Here is a 17,764-nt window from a genome sequence, read left to right as displayed (position 1 = left end):
CAGAATAATGCTGCCTCTACCGTGTCTCGTGGTGTGTTTGAGTGCCTTCTTCCACGCGATTACTGTGTCCCTTACGTGGGTTGTGACAAGTAGGACTTCTTTCTTTCAAAAAGATCTTTTATTGTTATCACTCTTCCATAAAGGCTACCTTAGACAACAGATTCATATCCACTTTAACAGCATATTAAGTTAAAGTCATTTTCCGTACTCTTAACAAAGAATAAAATGTGGATATGCGATTCTGTTAACTCACATCAATCGACAGGAAGTCCCTTAGTTACTTTGGTTCAATCAGAAATCATGTCTTGTATTTATTTCTTGAATGAAGAGGTAAGTTGGCCTTATGTCAACAAAGAACATCGGTTTCATTGTCAGAAAAATATTCTGGGCTCTTTGATCCCCAAATCAAACAACTGGAAACCTGCAAGTTTCACAGAAACACTACCAGTGCGGCGACAACTGGACTGCATCTTCTTGCCTTTAAAGTAGGCCACAAAAATGACCAAAACCCTCAATGACCAGCACTCAAACGCACCACAAACTGATTCTGGAGGACCAACTCAATTGAACTCATTTCTGAATGAAACCGATTCTCATTTTGGAAGCACAGAAAAAACGATAACAAAAGAAAAGAAAAACACACAAAAAAAGAAGTGATACGAGTGAAAACGGAATCGCGAGGCCGCGTGATGTCAGCGAACATTTGAAGTCATCGGCCGTTTGGCCACAATGAAAGACTCTGAGCCCGGTGACATCACTGAGCGCGTTCCTTCCGTCCGACGTTGCGTGGAGCTGCTTCTCCGGCCGAACGCGAACTGCTAGCAAAACCAGGAGACAAAAGCAACAAAGTGAACCCCCCACCCCCCTCCTCCGGATCAATCAAATGTGTCCCAATTAACCGTTTGCGAGCCGAAACGCCGCGACCCCGTCGCCAGAGGGAACAGTAAGTACGCCGGGAGGATGCGGGGCTCTGAAATCGGGGGCTTAATGCGGGCGGGACGTCGTGGTTGAGAGCTTCCCTGATTCGGTTCCCCGTGCGGTTCGTGTACTCGGCTGGGTTCTGCCTCGCCAGGTTAGCTTGTATGTCCTGTGTGTGGCCTAGCTGGCAGCTAACCAGCTAGCAGACGTGGTTGCGGTCCGAGTGTAACGAGGCGCATATCTTAAGAGCGTGGTGACAATTCAGCCTGTGTGTGTGTGTAAGGGGAATCGTGGCCGTGGGTACTGGAGCGAGATTTCACGCGTCAGAACGCCTTCACCTGTGAATTGCCTTTGTGTGTTTATTAGCCTTCTGGCTAACTATTAGCTCCGACATAGCCACCGCCGTGTTTACTGACGATGTAGCCTGATAGCCGACAATATTTGACACTGCTCCATTATGTGGCGCCTGGAGGAGTGTGACGATCGTGGCCGCTCGAGTTCATCGTGGCGAAGCAACGAGCCGGCAGGGGAAGCGCACTGATCTAAAAGTGGGGCTGCAGTGAGCAGGTGATCGCTAGCCGCCGACCGTGGCTATTTTCTGCTATCCTCTCCGCATCTTCCTTACTAGCAACGTAAAGCTTAACCCGGAAAGCTGGCCGCCGGTGATCAATAAGAAAACTTGATGGGATTTCTGTTCGGAGTCGTGATTGATTTAAAAAAAAACAACATCAAACCCAGCAGGCTATTGCTTTTGTTTGGAGAGAATAAATGAATCAATTGAATTTGCTAAAGCTTGATCATTGTTATGATTAACTAAAGAATTCAAACCATTAGGTTTCGCCTTTTGGCATACTGTAAATAAATTATATAGTTTCAATATTTATGGTCGTTTAGAATGGTTGTATGTCAGAACTGTTTAAGAATATGTATCAAACATAAATGAGATCAAGATCAGGTGTGTAGGTGAAAAATCAAGACATATGTCTGAGATTCTAGGACAATTTATGACTTTCTTTTTACTCAGAAAAATTAAGAGTTATTCAGGCCGAAGACTGCATTACCTTTCAATGGGTTATTATATTTAAGTCCTAAAATTAAAATATAAATTTAGGACTTACTTGCTATGTATGGACCATCATCTGATTTAAAAGATTCTTAATCCTTCTATCTATTGATATCTGGAATATAGGTACTTGAAACCATAAGTTTAGTTCAAATTTTTTCATAAATGAATACTGTTACTTCTCTATAAGGAATGAAAAACACATGCCTATGTGTCCTTTTTCTCTCTCTCTCTCATTGGATACATAATTTTTTTTCCTTTTTAATTAAATCCTTACTTCAAAATTGCTTTCCTTTTTTTCTTCTTTATTCTAGCACAGGGTTTACTGGAATCAGCTGGTCGGCTCGGTTCCTGACCTTCTGTGATGTCAGCAACCCAAACACAAACAAAGCAGAATTGAAAGGCTTTTGTCCATGACTGCAGGATTTCACTAAATGTACACCAATGGTTAATTAGCCAGCAATATGTTCATTTCAGCCTACAAATTTAATGCTAATGCCGTGAAGAGATTACAGTCTATGCGGGCTTCATTGTTATGTAAATCAGCACTGCGAGATATTTTGTTGCGTTAAAGGAACTATCCCCTGCACTACTGTGCATGTCTTTTTGTTCTGGTTTTGCTTCTGTAGTTCAGAACTCTGCTTCCTGGTTTGATTGTTTACTTCAGAACCATAACCACAAAAATGGCTCAGAACTGTTGATTTTTTTTTTTTTTTTTTTTTTTTAAAGATTGCTTGCCTAATCAGTTTAGTCACAAATTAGTTGTTGACTTCTTGCAGGTTTTACTGTGTGAAATAGTTAAAAATGCTTGATGTGGCGTGTCACAAAATTAGTGTGTATTCTCTGAAGACGAGGAAGAATATTACGGGCTAAATAATTTGACAGTTGACCCAACGTTACTCTAATGTGACCTGAAGTAGTCCTCTTCATCATTTTGGACATGAATTCATCAAGTTGGTTAATGCGTTCTATAATTCAAAAACTGTTTCTGCTTTGAGTGTAGAATGTGTAGATCAATATGAAATGTTTTCAGTATGAAATAATTTCATGTTATTTTGACAAATATATAAAACAAAAACTGACATGATTTAATCGATGTAGCTTGAGTCAGAACTAGTCCCACTGTCTCTAAAACAAAACATTATTATTTAAAGCTATTTTTCACATTTATTTATGATATTTTGATCTTGAAACAGACTTAAAGGTGTTCTTCTTCCTATTTATTTTCTAGATTTAGCAGAATCTGTCACATCTCCTTACGCCTAAGCAGCACCCTCCTGTTTTCAGTACCAGCTCCAGTTTTAGCTCAGTGATGTGCCACAAATCCATGTTCCAGATATACATGCTGTGAGCAGTCCTCCTTTTTTATATATATTAGCTTACATATTCATATACATATTGAACCAAAGCATGGACAATCAATCAATTAAGCAGAAAGTAGATGGTTCATTAGTCAGACTAGTTAATTAGCTAACGTGCATGTAGATTTCTAGCTGATTTTCAAGCAACATTCTCTTAAAGTGACAGTAAATGCTGAGTGAAGGCATATGCTAGACATTTTCAACTAAATTCCATCAAATCCTGTTGCCTTGATGGTAACGGTACAGCCGTCAAGCTGTACTGTTGTAATCAATTTGAAATTTCAACTGCAACGGCCATCCTTCAACGAAAGGTTTCGCAGAGACAGTTTCAGGCAAAATTAAACAAATTTACAAGAAAATGCCACAATTTGCACAAAGATTTAGGCAACTTTTCTGCAAGAAGACATTTTGGTGTTCAAAAATGAAAGCTATTAGTGAGCCAAACAAGGAACTGAAACTGAACCTAATTCAGCACCATATGTTGTGAGTTTCTTCATACAAAATATTGCCATTTGTATAAATAATAGAAATGAAATAACTGCCCTTTAATCCAATGATTTCTAAATAACATTTTCTTACATTAATAAACTTTAAAACTTTTAGTGTTTAGCTCTGATCTTACAAACCAGTTTCATTTATTTGCCTTGTACAGGATATAGTAGGGGGAAAAAAGAAAGCAAAACATACAGGTTTGATTACATCATTATGGTACACTTGTATTACCTGCTTTTGGAATCCAGTTTTACCGTTTGTACTGATCCTATCTCTGTTTTTTTCCCTTTGTAGATTGTGTGAAGAGAAGTGGAGAACAATTAATTTATAAATGGAGGGAAACAAGCAGACACTCAGGGTCAACGAAAGCAACATGCTCAATACCACACCTGCTTGAGAAGCACCTTATCGATGACTGCAGCTGAAACGAAGTGAAAACACCCAACTGATCCATAGAAACGATTGGGCTGCCACCATGGACGGAGAGGAGCATATTCCTCGCCTGAGTGAGGATTTCTTCTGTGTGTCTGACAGTTCTGCAGAAAGTAAAAAAAGAGAGGCGAAAGGGACCTGCCTGAAAATCGAGGGACAGGAAGGCTATGTGTTGAAGTCCTACAGCTTTCATTCTCACAATGTCACGGATGTAAAGTCGCCAAGCTGCTCTTCAACACTGGATAAAGATTCCCTCCCTAGTTTCCATTTATCTTCTCAGGTAGACAAACGGTTAGACTTAGAGAAAGTATGTGACATTGCTGCATCGTCCCTCAATGATGGACATATAGACATTGAGAAGTATCCAAACGGTGGTGGACTGAGTGAAAATGTCAGAGATCATATTGGGGATGCAAATGGGATGGAAGAGGAAATGCAAGATGACGAAAGGCTAGCATTTGGTGGCGCCATAGCCCCTTTTCTAACCCGAGACTGTGATGACTATAGTAATTTATTAAGCGGATACACAAGCACCCTTTATGATGTTGCTATGGATGCCGTCACTCAAAGTCTTTTGTCGTCGATGAGGGGTCACGGCAACCCGAGGAAAAAATCTCAAGCGTGGAATCACTTCTTCATTTCGCCACGGGACAATACCAAAGCAATCTGTCTGTACTGCATGAAAGAGTTCAGTCGGGGCAAGAACGAAAAAGACCTCAGCACGAGTTGTTTGATGAGGCACGTACGAAGGGCTCACCCGACTGTGCTTATACAGGACGGCGCGGATGCATCCTTCTCCAGCTTGCCTCTTTTTCCCTCATCGTTGATACCTCCCTCCCCAGGCTCACCAAAAAACGGAGACTTTTTTGCTTCTCCCTCAAAGAACACGTCACCGTCCACATCCTCAGCTGAAAACTCAAGCCCATCATCCAAAGAAGTGCTGCCCAAAGTCGAACAAAAAATAGAACAGTTTACAAATGTCGACCCTCTGAGTAGCATCCTTCCACCCTTTCCATCCTCACATTCCAGCGAAAACAACAATAACAACGACGACTTATTAGACGGAGGACCTGAGCGCCCTCCGGGAACCCCGAAAGGCGCCAGTTCCCGTCGCCGGTCAGCCGTTTGGAAGCATTTCTACTTGTCACCTGCAGACAATTCCAAAGCTGTGTGTATCCACTGCATGAATGAATTCAGTAGGGGTAAAAACGGAAAGGATCTTGGGACAAGCTGTCTAATTCGACACATGTGGAGAGCCCACAAAGAGGTTGTGATTGAGGAAAACGGACATGGCAACCACATTCCGCCACCCTATACAAACCCACCCTCGCTGCTGTCCCGCTCACAGATGCATGATGCACTGGAAATTAAAAAAGAGCCCCCCTTTCTTATCTCCTCCCCAGACACCATAGCAGATGAACTACCCCAAAGCTTAGAGGAAAGCATGTTTATTAAGGAGGAGAGAGACCTTATGCATCTCTCAGGGCAGGATTCCTCTTTTAACTTATTTAAAACTCAGGGGGCTGATACACCACTGACTTCCTCACCATACCTCTCTGAAGGCCCCAGCCTCAGTCAGAACCATTTAGTTTTCCAACAGAATAAAAAGCTTATGAAACGGGTGAAATCTGAAGTCTGGCAACATTTCATAGTGTCGCCAGTTGACCAGTTAAAAGCACTGTGCCGTTATTGTCCTTGTGTCATTAGTCGAGGCAAGCGGGGTGACTTTGGCACAAGTTGCCTGATGAGGCATCTGATGAGACGTCACCCAGATGTCATGAAAAACCAAAAAAGCACAGACGAGAAGGAATCGTTCCCTCACCCCTACGCCATGCTCACCTCAACAGATCCAGTCTCAGCCAAAGATGCTGACGACTCTAGCATTGACAAAAAAACCCCAAACCTGCCCATTTTTAGCAAAAGAACGTCAAAACTGTGGAATCATTTCTCCATTTCTGACACCGATCCCACCAAGGTGAATTGTTTGCACTGTAGCCGCACAATTAGCAGAGGCAAAAAGACTACGAACCTCGGCACAAGCTGCCTCTTCAGGCACATGCAGAGGTTCCACGGACATTTTCTCGAAAGTAACAGTTCTATCTCAGGTGTTGTGCCCTCTGCTGAAGTTTGCATTAAACAGGAGCCGATGGAAGCCACCGTTTATCAGCCAGAGGAAAGCAGTGCGAGGTTTGATGAACACCACCCGGTTGCCAAAAAAACCACAAAGCTTATTGCGGAAATGCTCGCACTGGATCTTCAGCCATCAGCTATGGTAGAGAATTCTGGATTGACTAGACTGATAGAGTTCCTCCAGCCTCAGTATTCTCTTCCACCTTCTTCTTACTTTACCAGCACCGCCATACCAGAAATGTACAGTAAGGTGAAAGATGTTGTGCTGACCCACCTAAAAGAGGCTGAAGGCGGCGTTGTCCACTTCACAACAAGTATTTGGGTCAGCAGCCAGACAAGAGAATACTTGACCCTTACCGCTCACTGGGCAGCATATGAGTCAAATCTCCGACCTCAAGGTCAAGACTTCCACTGTTCAGCTCTCCTAAGTGTCTCGCAAATAGATTGTGATCAAGATATGCACGACATCCCAAAGCAGCTGGAGTACCTGTGGGACAATTGGATCACCTCCCCAGGGCTGAAGAAGGGATTCACAGTAACAGATAACGACACCATCAAAAATACCTTGGAGGAGCAGGGCCATGTTACCGTGCAGTGTTTTGGACACACCATAGACCTCATTGTAAGCGAAGCCATAAAAAGCCAGAGATTGGTTCAGAACCTTCTGAGCATAGCACGAAAGATCTGCGAACGTGTGCACCGTTCAGCAAATGCAAAAGAAAGACTGACCGAGCTCCAAAAGACTCACCAGCTGCCAGAAAACCAGCTGATACAGGACGTTCCATCTAAGTGGATGACGTCCTTCTTCATGCTGGAACGCCTGGTTGAGCAGAAGATAGCTATCGACGACTTATCGATAGAGTGCAATTTCAGGGAAATAATCAGCTTCGACCAGTGGGAGGTGATGCTCTCAGTCTGCAATGCACTGAAACCCTTTGAAGTGGCCAGTAGGGAGCTGAGCAATCGCACTGCCACTCTGGGCCAAGTCATACCGCTCATTCACATTCTCACCAGGAAAATAGATCTTTTGTTTGATGAGACCGTTGGCATCGACAATATGCTGATGTCTCTAAAGGAAGCAATGATGAACAGGATGTCGGCTACTCTGCAAGACCCCCGTTATACTTGGGCCACCATGTTGGACCCGAGATACAAAACATCACTGTTCACAGAGGAAGAAGCAGAGCGTTGCAAACAAGACCTGATCCAGGAGCTGGACTTGTCCTCTTCTACCTCAGTTTCAGTTAACTCTCTCCTCCCCAACGGCTGCGGCGAGGACTCCATTTCCCCCGACAACCCTCACTCAACCAGAGACAACCTCTGGCCCTTGATGCCTGAATTCAGGCAAAGCATAAAGGAGGAGGAAGAGGAAAAGTCCGCAGAGATGATTGTGCTGGAGTATTTGGAGGAAGACATCTTAGATCAAAGCTGTGACCCCCTCGACTATTGGAACCTGAAAAAGTTCCTGTGGCCCGATCTTGCCAAAGTAGCCTCCCGTTACGTGGGCTGCCCTCCCACCATCGTCCCAGCAGAGACGCTGTTCAGCACCGCCGGCGTCAACTGTGCCCTAAACCAGCCCAGGCCAATGCTGGACAACTTAGAGGGACTGCTGTTCCTTAAGGTCAACCTCCCCTTGATCTATTTTCAATACTGAACGTTATTGAATATGAATTTGAAGTGTTCTATCAAGGACCAAGTTGCATAGCTGTGAAATGAATGGGCTTGTGTGGGGCTAATTGTAAAATAGGGATTTATACACTGATTCTTAATGCAAAGGCCAGATTGAGGGTTTCTTGTATTGTGTACTACTGTTAAACACTTGGAGCTGTTGTGATGAAACGTCTCAGTGAGAAGTGTATCAGGGAGGGATTTTCTTTGTCTTTGATTTTTTTTTTTTTTTTTTTTTTTTTTTGTAGCTGTAGGGGGATAGCGATGGTGTGTTTGGTTGTAATCTTTTGTTGTTGTTTTTTTTCTGTTGTCGACTCTCTCCTTGTGCCTTAACCAAAACTACTTCAGGTCAAAATGCTGTAAATATTATAGAAATTGTTCTGATCGCATCAGGATCTGTTTTTTATTATTATTATTATTATTATTATTATTATTAATTAAACATAGATGCAAGGAATTTTTTTTCTCAGAATGACAACTTGGCCCAAAAAAAAATGCTGTGACTGAAATATGTTTTAAGTTAATGCTATTTAATTTTTCTTTGTAAATTTGAGGCTTACGGTACTGTCACTTAGAATTTTTTTTTTTTTAACTCACTGAAATGTTTTTAATAAGATGATGTATAATGTGGCTGTATTTTCAGAATAAGGTGGGGTTTTTGGAATACACCAGTTGTCTCACAAGCACAATTTAAGTTTATGTCCAGGGGATTAAATTATGGGTTTATTATTGATGAACAGTGTACTGTACATTTTTATATTAAATGACTTCTGAACCTAATTTGATAAACGTTTTAGCATTCAGACTGGAAACATGCAAATTTTGTGGTCATTTGTAAATAAAGGTTTTTCTTGAACAGTATTCTTTTTTTATTATTATTATTATTCTAGCTTTTGTGTGAAGTTTTGAAGGATTTAAAGGGATAGTTCAGGAATGATAGAGGCAGTTTTTTTTATTTATTTATATTTACAAATAGCTTTTTACCTGCAGTAGGTGATTCTAGTCTTCGTTTAGCATAGGTCCAGTTTACTTAATGTACTGGAACATTTAGTTCAAGAGCAGCTAAGCCCAAAGCTGATTCTTACCATCATAAACGACAGCCTCAAAACAAAAGATTAAGCAAATGCTGTCTTTTTCTTTTTTTTTTTTTTGCTTTAGTGGTCACAATAACTGCTATAAAAGGGTGAAATGTGGAGTTTAAGTGAATGCTGCCTTCTGCTTTATTTTTTCAGGGCATTTTCAAGAATGTAACCATTTAAAAAAGGTGAAAATCTTTATTTTTACGTTATTCCTGATTTCCGGCGCTACATCAGCACCACATAAAACACCTGTGAAAACGATTATCCAATGCAAAGTTGGCAATGATAGCTGTTACACAAATCAAATCACTTTTTTAAGATGTTATTTAAGGCTACGAACATTTTGGTTTGGCCTCAAACCAATTAAAGCCGTTAGCTTTATTCTCCAGCACCAACCACTCAGGAGTTTTACTACCCCTCTCCTTAACCTCATGAACTATCTCTGTAAGGATAACAACATGCTTTCATTTTCTCTGGCTTTTATTCATTTACAAATCAAAATGTATAAACGATTCTCTGGTGTAAACAATAGCTGGATGCATTTGCTGGGGCAGAAGATCATAGGCGATCTGTGCTGGTATGTGACTTTTTTTTTTCTATCAATCTCTAGCAGCATGATTTTTAATTGTCTTTTGTCACCTGATAGTTCTAAATTATATTTCCAGCTCATGTTTCTCTCGGTGTGCCCTCCCAAGTCTTGCTCTGCATCAGCACAGCTTTCCTCGCTAGGTGAACTCTGACAGGTGGGAAGTGAGCCTTGCTAAAGGCGATGTTGTTGAAACCTTCGATGTAGACCAGGGGCTTATGAGTGTGGTGCAGCTGCTGTATCTTGGTGATGTTCACCTCCATCAACAAGTGTGAGTACCGCTGGAGCTCAGGGCTTCCGGCGCTTATGTCTTCTCTTTTGTCATATCTGTAGAATTGAAGATTATTTATTAGAAAGATGACCAAAATGAGGCACGTTTTTATGTAATGGCACAAAAGTAGCATCTTCCCACTCGCAATTCACTGGTATCTGGTAAAAACTTGTAAAAAGCATCAAAATGACTGACAGAAAAAAATCACAGTGAAAAACAAACTGGAGAGAGGAGTGGTTGGAGATAATTGTTTTTTTCCTTTAAAACAAGAAAAATATGAAACCTTTTAATGAGGAGTTTACCTTTTAAAGCACAGCGTCATAGAAGTTGTATTAAGAAGCAAAACTTCTAATTTCTTTAGGGCGTCATTATGTGGCAGTCTTGATTCTTGTGCGTTCCTCATTTTTGAGTCAGAAAATGGCAAGAAAAAGAAAGCTACTTGCCTGTTTCCTTGGGAGATACATTTAAGGAATTATCTATTTCTCTCAAACATGATAGAAGTATAAAATCACATTTTAACAAAGAATGCAAAAGACATATTTTTGTGCCACATTAATCCTGAAATTCTCAAAAAGGAGTAGGAAGAAGTAAGAAACTTAAACATAAAGGCTTATTTCTATTAGCCCCTCTCCAAAATAGGAACAATAGGGAAACATGCCATTTTTACAAAGAACATGTGATTTCATAATTGATGAAATTGTAGAAGAAAATAACTAAATTATAAGCATCTAACACTGCAACAGGACCCGATTTTCTTTCCATATTTCAGCAGCGTGGAATGATAGATGGGTTTAATTGAATGCCTTTTACATTTCTCTAGCAGGGGTGTCAATAACTGTGAAGAGTAATGTTTGCACAACACTTACCTCCAGTTTTTGTTTTGCTCTAAGAAGCGTGACACTCCTGTTTCGGCAGCAAAGCTGTCGATGTGAACAGAGACGTCTGGGGGGTTGGGAGGAAAAATGTGCGCGCCACGTTAAAAATCCAGACGTGCGTGTTGATATTAGGAAATAAGTTTGCTTAACTGCAGTTGTGACCTGCTGTGGCTGGCAACAGCCAGTGTAGTTCCTGGATTCCCTTGCCACCCGGGTAGTTGTGATGGGAAACATACAGGCAAAGGCCAGTGTACAATGAGTTGATCAGCAGCTGGCCAACCACAACTGCAGAGCCCAGTTTGTACATCCAGGATTTCTGATAGTTGCACAATCTGAAGCAAAATGAAGGGGGAAAAAATGACTGAAATAAAATAAATATATATAACACATGATATAAGAATTTTTAAAATCAATTTTAACTTGCATGAAGGAGCAGCCGCGTGCAGCAGCCAGATTGAGCACAGGGAAAGTGTAAATGATGAAACGCAGCTCCTTGTGAGGCAGCAGCGAATAGATGAGGATGAAGCCAACTGTGGGGAGCAGCAGCAGCCTAATCCGCCTGTCCAGGAGGCCGAGAGGCACGAAGAGCAGCGAGCAGCCCAGGGCTCGAGGCACGGCGGAGTAAAAATACCACAGAAAGGGCGAGGTTTAATGGAGAGAGGAGCTAAGGAGAACTTGGGAGTGGACAGAAAAGAAACATTTGGGGAAATCATTACGATTTCCATTATAAAACAAACAAAAAAATAAAGACAGTTGTACATTTTTCCCCTATACAAATTATGTTCACTGCATTTTTTGCACAAAATCATTCTTCGATAATGACCTGTTTTTGAGGTCTCTGTCACTTTAAACCCGTCCAAACTGCTTGTCAGCCATTGTACAGCGCATACAGAGGTAAAACCAGCTGACCAAACATGCTGGAGATCACCTTGAGCTGCCAGGTTCAAGCAGATCCGTTTGAATCTAGCCTCTTATCTAGGTTTGCTGAGTAAGAGGCTAGACTTCGCCGGGGTTGCTAGGTAAGGGGCAGTGCCTGTTGGTTTGTGACATCATATTCTGTAAATGGCTCTGTGGTTGTTTTTTAAGTACTTGGATTGTTTTTAGAAGCAGAAGAAACCCAAATGGAAGTACAAAAAAGCAAAATATGACGTTTGCATTATACGTTCCCTTTAAAAGGATATTCCCCAGTTGGAGCTTTTGTTAAGAATGGTATTGTACCACAACACCTGCCCCTCAGGCCACAGAAGCTTTCTCCAAAAGAAGGTGTCGACAGTCACCGTCAGAGCTGCAGCAAAAAATAAAGCAAACATATGTCTGGTTTAATTTCATGCAATGATTAAATTAATTTTAAAGAATGAATTCATTTTCAATCTATTTTGAGAGATGCCAAGCATTCCTCCCACCTCATTAGATATTGTAAATTCTGCTCTCACCAAGGGACAAGAGTCCAGCAGGAGCAGCGTGGTAAATCAGCTGCAGCAGCCCCAGCCTCCTGCTCAGCAGCGCCATCAGCAGCATGAGGCCCAGCAAGATGCAGAGCTCGGATCGGATCACAGTGATGACCAAAGCGGAGAGGCTGATGAACCAGCTGTGTTTCTGAGCCATCCAAGACGTGAACGCGACAAGAACTTTGGGAGGAATTATGCAACCATAAAGAAAGTAATGCACCAAGATTCCTTCGGTAAAGATGTTAGTGTAGCGTACCTATTGGCAGCGCAAAGACATTGGGGAGTGTCCTGGTACTGTAGAACATGAGGTGGAACTGGGAGGCGCAGGTCAGACAGAAGAGACACGCAACTGTGGAGCCAAACTGCCTCCGCACTTCTCTCTGCATATGCCACAGAGCGCCGATCACGCAAAGCCCCAGCAAAGCCCGGACTGAGCAGAACGTACATTAGAAATCCTGACATTCAGGTTAAGGCGGTCATTGTCTGTTTGTTTACCTACCTGTAAGCTGAGTGTAGAATTTCGGTGCCTCCAGCAGAGATGATAAAGAAACGAGCGGGAAGCAGAGCGTGGAGAGGAACAGGGGTCCGAGGAAAGTACGCGGCACAACTCCAGGGAATTCATGATGGTCATACTGAGAGAGAAGCGATATTTTCTAGTTTCCAGGGCACTCAAACATAATTGTTTATGAAAACAATTATGTTTTAAACAATATATAACCTTCCTCCTGAGTGGGAAGTAGTTATTTAGCTAAGGAGAAAAGAAGATTATTAAGCAGGTTACAAACCAAACAGGTTTATGCTATAATAACTGTGTTGTTTGTCTTTAAGTTTTCACAATTGAGTGTTCTTGCTTTTCATATTTGGATGCAATTCCAAATGTGTTTAATGTTTCTGCTGTAATAGCAGGAAATGCGTAGGCTTCTTTCCTTTACCTGGGTGCAGCAATAAGTGTGGGAGGGGGAAAAACTCAAATGATTCAACCTAGTTTTATTTTCGCTCTCAGTGAAAGAACTTCAGAAGCTGTATGAATATTTTACAGTTTTGAAATTATAACTTTTTAAAACTATAATATACCACGATACTGGATATAAGGCCAAAGATATACTGTACATATTTTATGAATCTGATACTTCTCAATCAAAACCTTAACATCTCAAATATTGCTTAATGAACTATAATGGACATATTATAGTGGAAAATGCTACTATAACAACATCATAACTAAATGTGTCAGAAAAATTTTATCTATCTTGCACAAGTTCTATTACGCCTACAAATCAGGTAAAAATAAATAAATAGGTTTTAATCAATCAAATGTTGTTTGTATAGCACATTTCAGCAGCAAGGCATTTCAAAGTGCTTTACATCAAAATTTCATTTTTAAAAAGTATTATTTTTAATATAAATATATTTTTTATTTGTACTTTGATAACAGCCTAAATAAAGGCGTGAACTGTAGACATTCAAGCAACTAGGAGTTTTGGTTTGAATCCTCTGTGCGCATGCGTGTGATTTACAGTCTACATCTCTGAAAGTCAGCTTACCTTGTCAAAATCAAGTCTGTGGTACAGAATGTCGTGCGTCGCCTGTAAATTAAAGCTTTCTTCGACTTTCGTGAAAGGACAAATGAATAAATGCAGAAAACTCAGAAAAATTAACAGAAGCAGCAAAGGCATCTCCAAAACATTCTTCTTTTCCGCCATGACAGCTTGAGAGCCGAAAGGTTTTACTTCCGGTCGACACAGGAAGTGAACGCTCTCAAAGTGCTTTGAAATCGTATAATATTAGTAGTTTCATCCAAAAACGTGTCGGCACCTGTTTGGTATTGCAATAAAGAAGTTTTCTATAGTTAAAAAATATGTTTTTGAATAAAACAAATAGGTTTGCTAAATTTTCCACGTGTGGCTAGCTTTTACGTCCCGCTCGTGGCGGCTTGTGATTGGCTGTTGCAATGATTGACAGGCATTTTAACCAATTACGACAAGCCACAATCAGCCATAGAGGCTGACGCGGAAAACTAGGAAAGCATCTTTTTTTTTTTTTTTTTTCTCCTACAACCGGCATGTAAATATTACTGAGCTGCGCTTTGCGTAGACACAATTATCGTCGGTTTGATGTTAGGAACAGCTCATTTAAATATTTCCGACCGTTACAGAACTTTAAAGCGAGGTGCGAACCAGTTAGCGAAGAGTGCTGCTGCCATGATAGCGTGACTTGAGTCTGTTCGGAGGAGAGATGCGGTCCCCCTGCCTTCCCCAGCTGCGGCTCATCTCCTGCTCCGTTATCCTTGTTTTGCTTTTCCGAGCCGGCGACACCAAGGGAGATTTAAAAAGCGCCTGCAGCACCTGCCGGCAGATTACTGAGAACTTCAACAAGGTCAGAGATCTTGTTCAAAACACCCGTCTTGCGAAACTATTCAATCTCGCGGAACAAAATGCTGCTCTAGACGAAAGGAAAGGCATTCATGCTTTTAATGCATTCAGTTGCTGCTTTTTACCTGAAGTGTGTGGCGGGCATTTGTGCTCGCTTCTTTTTCAAATCTGGCATTCCTACATAAAATTGAATCCAGCTCGTCAAAAGTGTTTGTTTGCAAACTGACTGCATTATGAACACAGCAGAAAGGTCAGGCGTGAAACTTTGAGAGGAAGAATTAGTGTTGGATCATAAACCAAAGTCACCACCAGTCCTGTAAGGCACATCTGATAAGTCGACCTTATTGGTTGAGGGTGCAATACCTTTGCTTCTTTCCACTTGGTATAATGAACTTGGGTTTGTGGTTTTCTTCTTTTTTTTCAGGGCTATGATAGAACAGCAAAGCAGAACTTTGGAGGAGGCAACACAGCATGGGAGGAGAGAAAACTGTCTAAGTATGAGACGAGGTGAGAGCGGTCCTCTAACTCCAGGTCGACCTGATGCAGAGCCGTTTGACCTCGGCAGTGGAAGCTTATCTATGTTTTCAGATAACGGATCATTAAGCAACAAGGTTGCACCAAACAGAAAACCTTTATTTTCACTTGTCGCCTCCTGTGTCGTACCTCCCAGCTTCCTTTACCTCTGTGCCCTGTGAGGATATACCCATGTCTGTCTTCCTGCAGTGAGATTCGCCTGATGGAGATCTTGGAGGATCTGTGTGACAGCAGCAGCTTCGAGTGCAACCGCATGGTGGAGGAACACGAGGAGCAATTTGAGACCTGGTGGTTTAAAAAGTGGGTGTCCGCTGAGATTGATAGAGGAACTGTCAACGAGCATGAGCTGATGTTCTGAAAAGTGTTTAAACATAAGCAGTTATCTAATCTGGGACCTTTTTGCCCCTGAATTATTTCACGGTCAGGGTTAACGAACTAGCTATTCCCCAAAATATTGAAAAACCAGTTGAACTGAGCAAGTTTTTGCAGAAACTTTCTACATTAATTGAAATCCACCTCTCCCCATTTAATTCCCTTCTGTGATGCAGGAAAACCAAACATCCAGATCTGCACAAATGGTTTTGCATAGACACTATCGAGGTCTGTTGTCCAAAGGGAACATTTGGACCTGACTGCAATGGTAAGAAACTATTCTAACGACCAGAGGAGAAATGGAGCTGGCTGTAACATTTGACGCACCAATGATATTTATAATTTTGCTTCTGAAGCTTGTCTAGGTGGCTCGGAGAGGCCCTGTCATGGAAACGGGGCGTGTGACGGCGACGGGACCCGCGGAGGCAACGGGAAGTGCAGCTGCGACCACGCCTATAAGGGGGAGTTCTGCTTAGACTGCGTCGATGGGTATTTCAACCAAGTCAGAAACGATACCTTCTCTCTGTGTGCAGGTAAACTTTAGGCCAGCTTGTACAGGAAGCGACACGGTTCAGTGAATAGGTCAATGATTCAGGGTTTACATCCTGCCACAGAGTGCGACACATCGTGCAAGACCTGCACCGGCGCAACCAATCAGGACTGTGGCGAGTGCAAGGAGGGCTGGGAGGAGGATGACCAAGAAGCTTGTGTCGGTAGGAGGAATACCGTCCTGTTCTGCAGACCCTGAGTGGGATTGAATTATAAAGGAAGACTTGATGTAGGGTTGCACATTTTGAAACGGTTGCCTTTGTGTTGTCGGCCGAATGATTCGCAGATGTGAACGAGTGTGCCAAAGAGCCTTCACCGTGCAAAGAGGATCAATACTGCCTTAATGCTGAAGGTTCCTATTCCTGCAATGGTAAGGTTGCGATTCGTTTCCTCAGATTAAAGGGGGAAAAAATTCTGAAATAATCACAATATTTTCAACCTTTTTACAGCAGCTGAACATTGACTTAATTAGTTTTGATCGCTTTGCACACATACAGGTTGTGACGAGGCGTGCACCGGCTGCACTGGAGGTGGTCCTGATGAGTGCCAGACTTGTGCTGCAGGCTACCAGGACGTAGAAGGGACCTGCACTGGTAGGGTTGTAAATTATAGAAGAAAACAACTGTATTACGATGTGTTCAGAGTCATTTTTGCAGATATCTTTTGCTTATTGTTGCACTTGCTTTCTAGATATTGATGAGTGTTCACAGTCGGAGCCTGCGTGTGTGAAGGAGAACCAGGTGTGTGTCAACAGTAAAGGCAGCTTCATCTGCATCTGCTCCAGTGGCTATGAGGAGAAAGATGGCGAGTGTGTCCAACAGAGCGGTGAGGGTCACTACGTTAAATACTCAAACATTTCACCATGTGTAGCACTGCTCTCACCTTTCTCCTTCCTGTTGCCTGTAGATGAAAAGGAGGAGTTTGAAGCATCGGAGACGACTGCAGGGCCACATGGGGAGCTCTGATGTTGAAACTTGGACCAGTATATGAACAAACTGAACTTATTGACTTTTTTTTATTTTTTTGTTTACTTGGACCACATTCAATATACCATGTTTTCAAAACCCGCCAGTGTTTTCCAGCAGTGGAATTGGACAGAAACAGGACATTTTATGCCACTGTTCATTTGTTTTAATAAAGTTGTTTCAATAAAAGTGAATAATGTTGAATTCAATGTGACTCTATGTTAACTAATCAAATACTTTGTTTTATTTTATAACTTTGAGAATGGAGCAAGTTTAACTAAAGCAGGAAATTATTGGACAATCAAAGAAGGAAAATGGGAACTGTTGCAGTAATTTGAAATCACCACATGATGGCAGTGTTAAGTTCCCTCTCAGAGGCTCATAGTAAAGGAGCCAATTGGTAAGAAATTGCATAATTGTACGCATAGAAGGCAATTACACAAGTGCTGGTAAATCAACTGCTATAAAACAAAGATCTTAGGAAGTAAAATTTGTTTCAGAATGCCATGAAACTGAAATACAAGATCTGAGTTTTATTAGAGGTGGGCAGGTTTGTAATGTCAAAAATACATTTGGTATTTTGAACACAAATTGATTTACAGACATTTCATTTTGAAGTTTTGAGTTATTTGAAGTAACTATTTGATTT

At 41.7% G+C, this 17,764-nt stretch overlaps 3 protein-coding genes across 6 annotated transcripts; 2 read left to right on the top strand and 1 right to left on the bottom strand.

Moving 5' to 3' along the window:
• The first annotated feature begins 612 nt into the window (after positions 1 to 612).
• zbed4 (zinc finger, BED-type containing 4) lies at positions 613 to 8,925 on the top strand. The gene is made up of 2 exons (XM_055055672.1): positions 613 to 943; positions 4,129 to 8,925. Exon 2 carries the CDS (start codon positions 4,310 to 4,312, stop codon positions 8,048 to 8,050), a length of 3,741 nt encoding a protein of 1,246 aa, XP_054911647.1. The 5' UTR covers positions 613 to 943; positions 4,129 to 4,309; the 3' UTR covers positions 8,051 to 8,925.
• A 310-nt stretch (positions 8,926 to 9,235) lies between these two features.
• On the bottom strand, positions 9,236 to 14,038 carry alg12 (ALG12 alpha-1,6-mannosyltransferase). Of its 4 annotated transcripts, none has more exons than XM_055055673.1 (9): positions 13,868 to 14,038; positions 12,823 to 12,955; positions 12,580 to 12,753; positions 12,309 to 12,503; positions 12,058 to 12,160; positions 11,300 to 11,524; positions 11,026 to 11,207; positions 10,867 to 10,942; positions 9,236 to 10,056 (listed from the first exon to the last, which is right to left on the bottom strand). In XM_055055673.1, exons 1-9 carry the CDS (start codon positions 14,024 to 14,026, stop codon positions 9,810 to 9,812), a joined length of 1,494 nt encoding a protein of 497 aa, XP_054911648.1. In that variant the 5' UTR covers positions 14,027 to 14,038; the 3' UTR covers positions 9,236 to 9,809. The 4 variants fall into 4 exon arrangements, with proteins under 4 accessions (XP_054911648.1, XP_054911649.1, XP_054911650.1 ...); XM_055055674.1 differs by having other exon boundaries at positions 9,237 to 10,056; positions 11,038 to 11,207; XM_055055675.1 differs by having other exon boundaries at positions 9,944 to 10,056; positions 11,296 to 11,524.
• A 306-nt stretch (positions 14,039 to 14,344) lies between these two features.
• creld2 (cysteine-rich with EGF-like domains 2) lies at positions 14,345 to 17,324 on the top strand. Its single transcript, XM_055055663.1, has 10 exons — positions 14,345 to 14,699; positions 15,120 to 15,202; positions 15,419 to 15,529; positions 15,778 to 15,869; positions 15,958 to 16,134; positions 16,216 to 16,314; positions 16,437 to 16,520; positions 16,648 to 16,743; positions 16,841 to 16,975; positions 17,057 to 17,324. Exons 1-10 carry the CDS (start codon positions 14,559 to 14,561, stop codon positions 17,113 to 17,115), a joined length of 1,077 nt encoding a protein of 358 aa, XP_054911638.1. The 5' UTR covers positions 14,345 to 14,558; the 3' UTR covers positions 17,116 to 17,324.
• Positions 17,325 to 17,764: the final 440 nt, after the last annotated feature.

Source organism: Poeciliopsis prolifica, unplaced genomic scaffold (genome assembly GCF_027474105.1).
Source record: "Poeciliopsis prolifica strain line A6 unplaced genomic scaffold, Auburn_PproV2 SCAFFOLD042, whole genome shotgun sequence".
Lineage (NCBI taxonomy): Eukaryota > Metazoa > Chordata > Actinopteri > Cyprinodontiformes > Poeciliidae > Poeciliopsis > Poeciliopsis prolifica.
This window is presented reverse-complemented; position numbering and strand designations above follow the sequence as displayed.

What these genes read in the sequence shown, in the direction of transcription:
- zbed4 (XM_055055672.1), top strand. Translation starts at nt 4,310, where the DNA reads ATGGACGGAGAGGAGCATATTCCTCGCCTGAGTGAGGATTTCTTCTGT.
- alg12 (XM_055055673.1), bottom strand. Translation starts at nt 14,026, where the DNA reads ATGGCGGAAAAGAAGAATGTTTTGGAGATGCCTTTGCTGCTTCTGTTA. An exon ending in TGCTGGACTCTTGTCCCTTG is followed by an intron (nt 12,161 to 12,308) that starts GTGAGAGCAGAA and finishes TTTTTGCTGCAG; the next exon opens with CTCTGACGGTGACTGTCGAC. An exon ending in AACAAAAGCTCCAACTGGGG is followed by an intron (nt 11,525 to 12,057) that starts AATATCCTTTTA and finishes CTCTCTCCATTA; the next exon opens with AACCTCGCCCTTTCTGTGGT.
- creld2 (XM_055055663.1), top strand. Translation starts at nt 14,559, where the DNA reads ATGCGGTCCCCCTGCCTTCCCCAGCTGCGGCTCATCTCCTGCTCCGTT. An exon ending in ATTTGGACCTGACTGCAATG is followed by an intron (nt 15,870 to 15,957) that starts GTAAGAAACTAT and finishes TTGCTTCTGAAG; the next exon opens with CTTGTCTAGGTGGCTCGGAG. An exon ending in CGAGTGTGTCCAACAGAGCG is followed by an intron (nt 16,976 to 17,056) that starts GTGAGGGTCACT and finishes TGTTGCCTGTAG; the next exon opens with ATGAAAAGGAGGAGTTTGAA.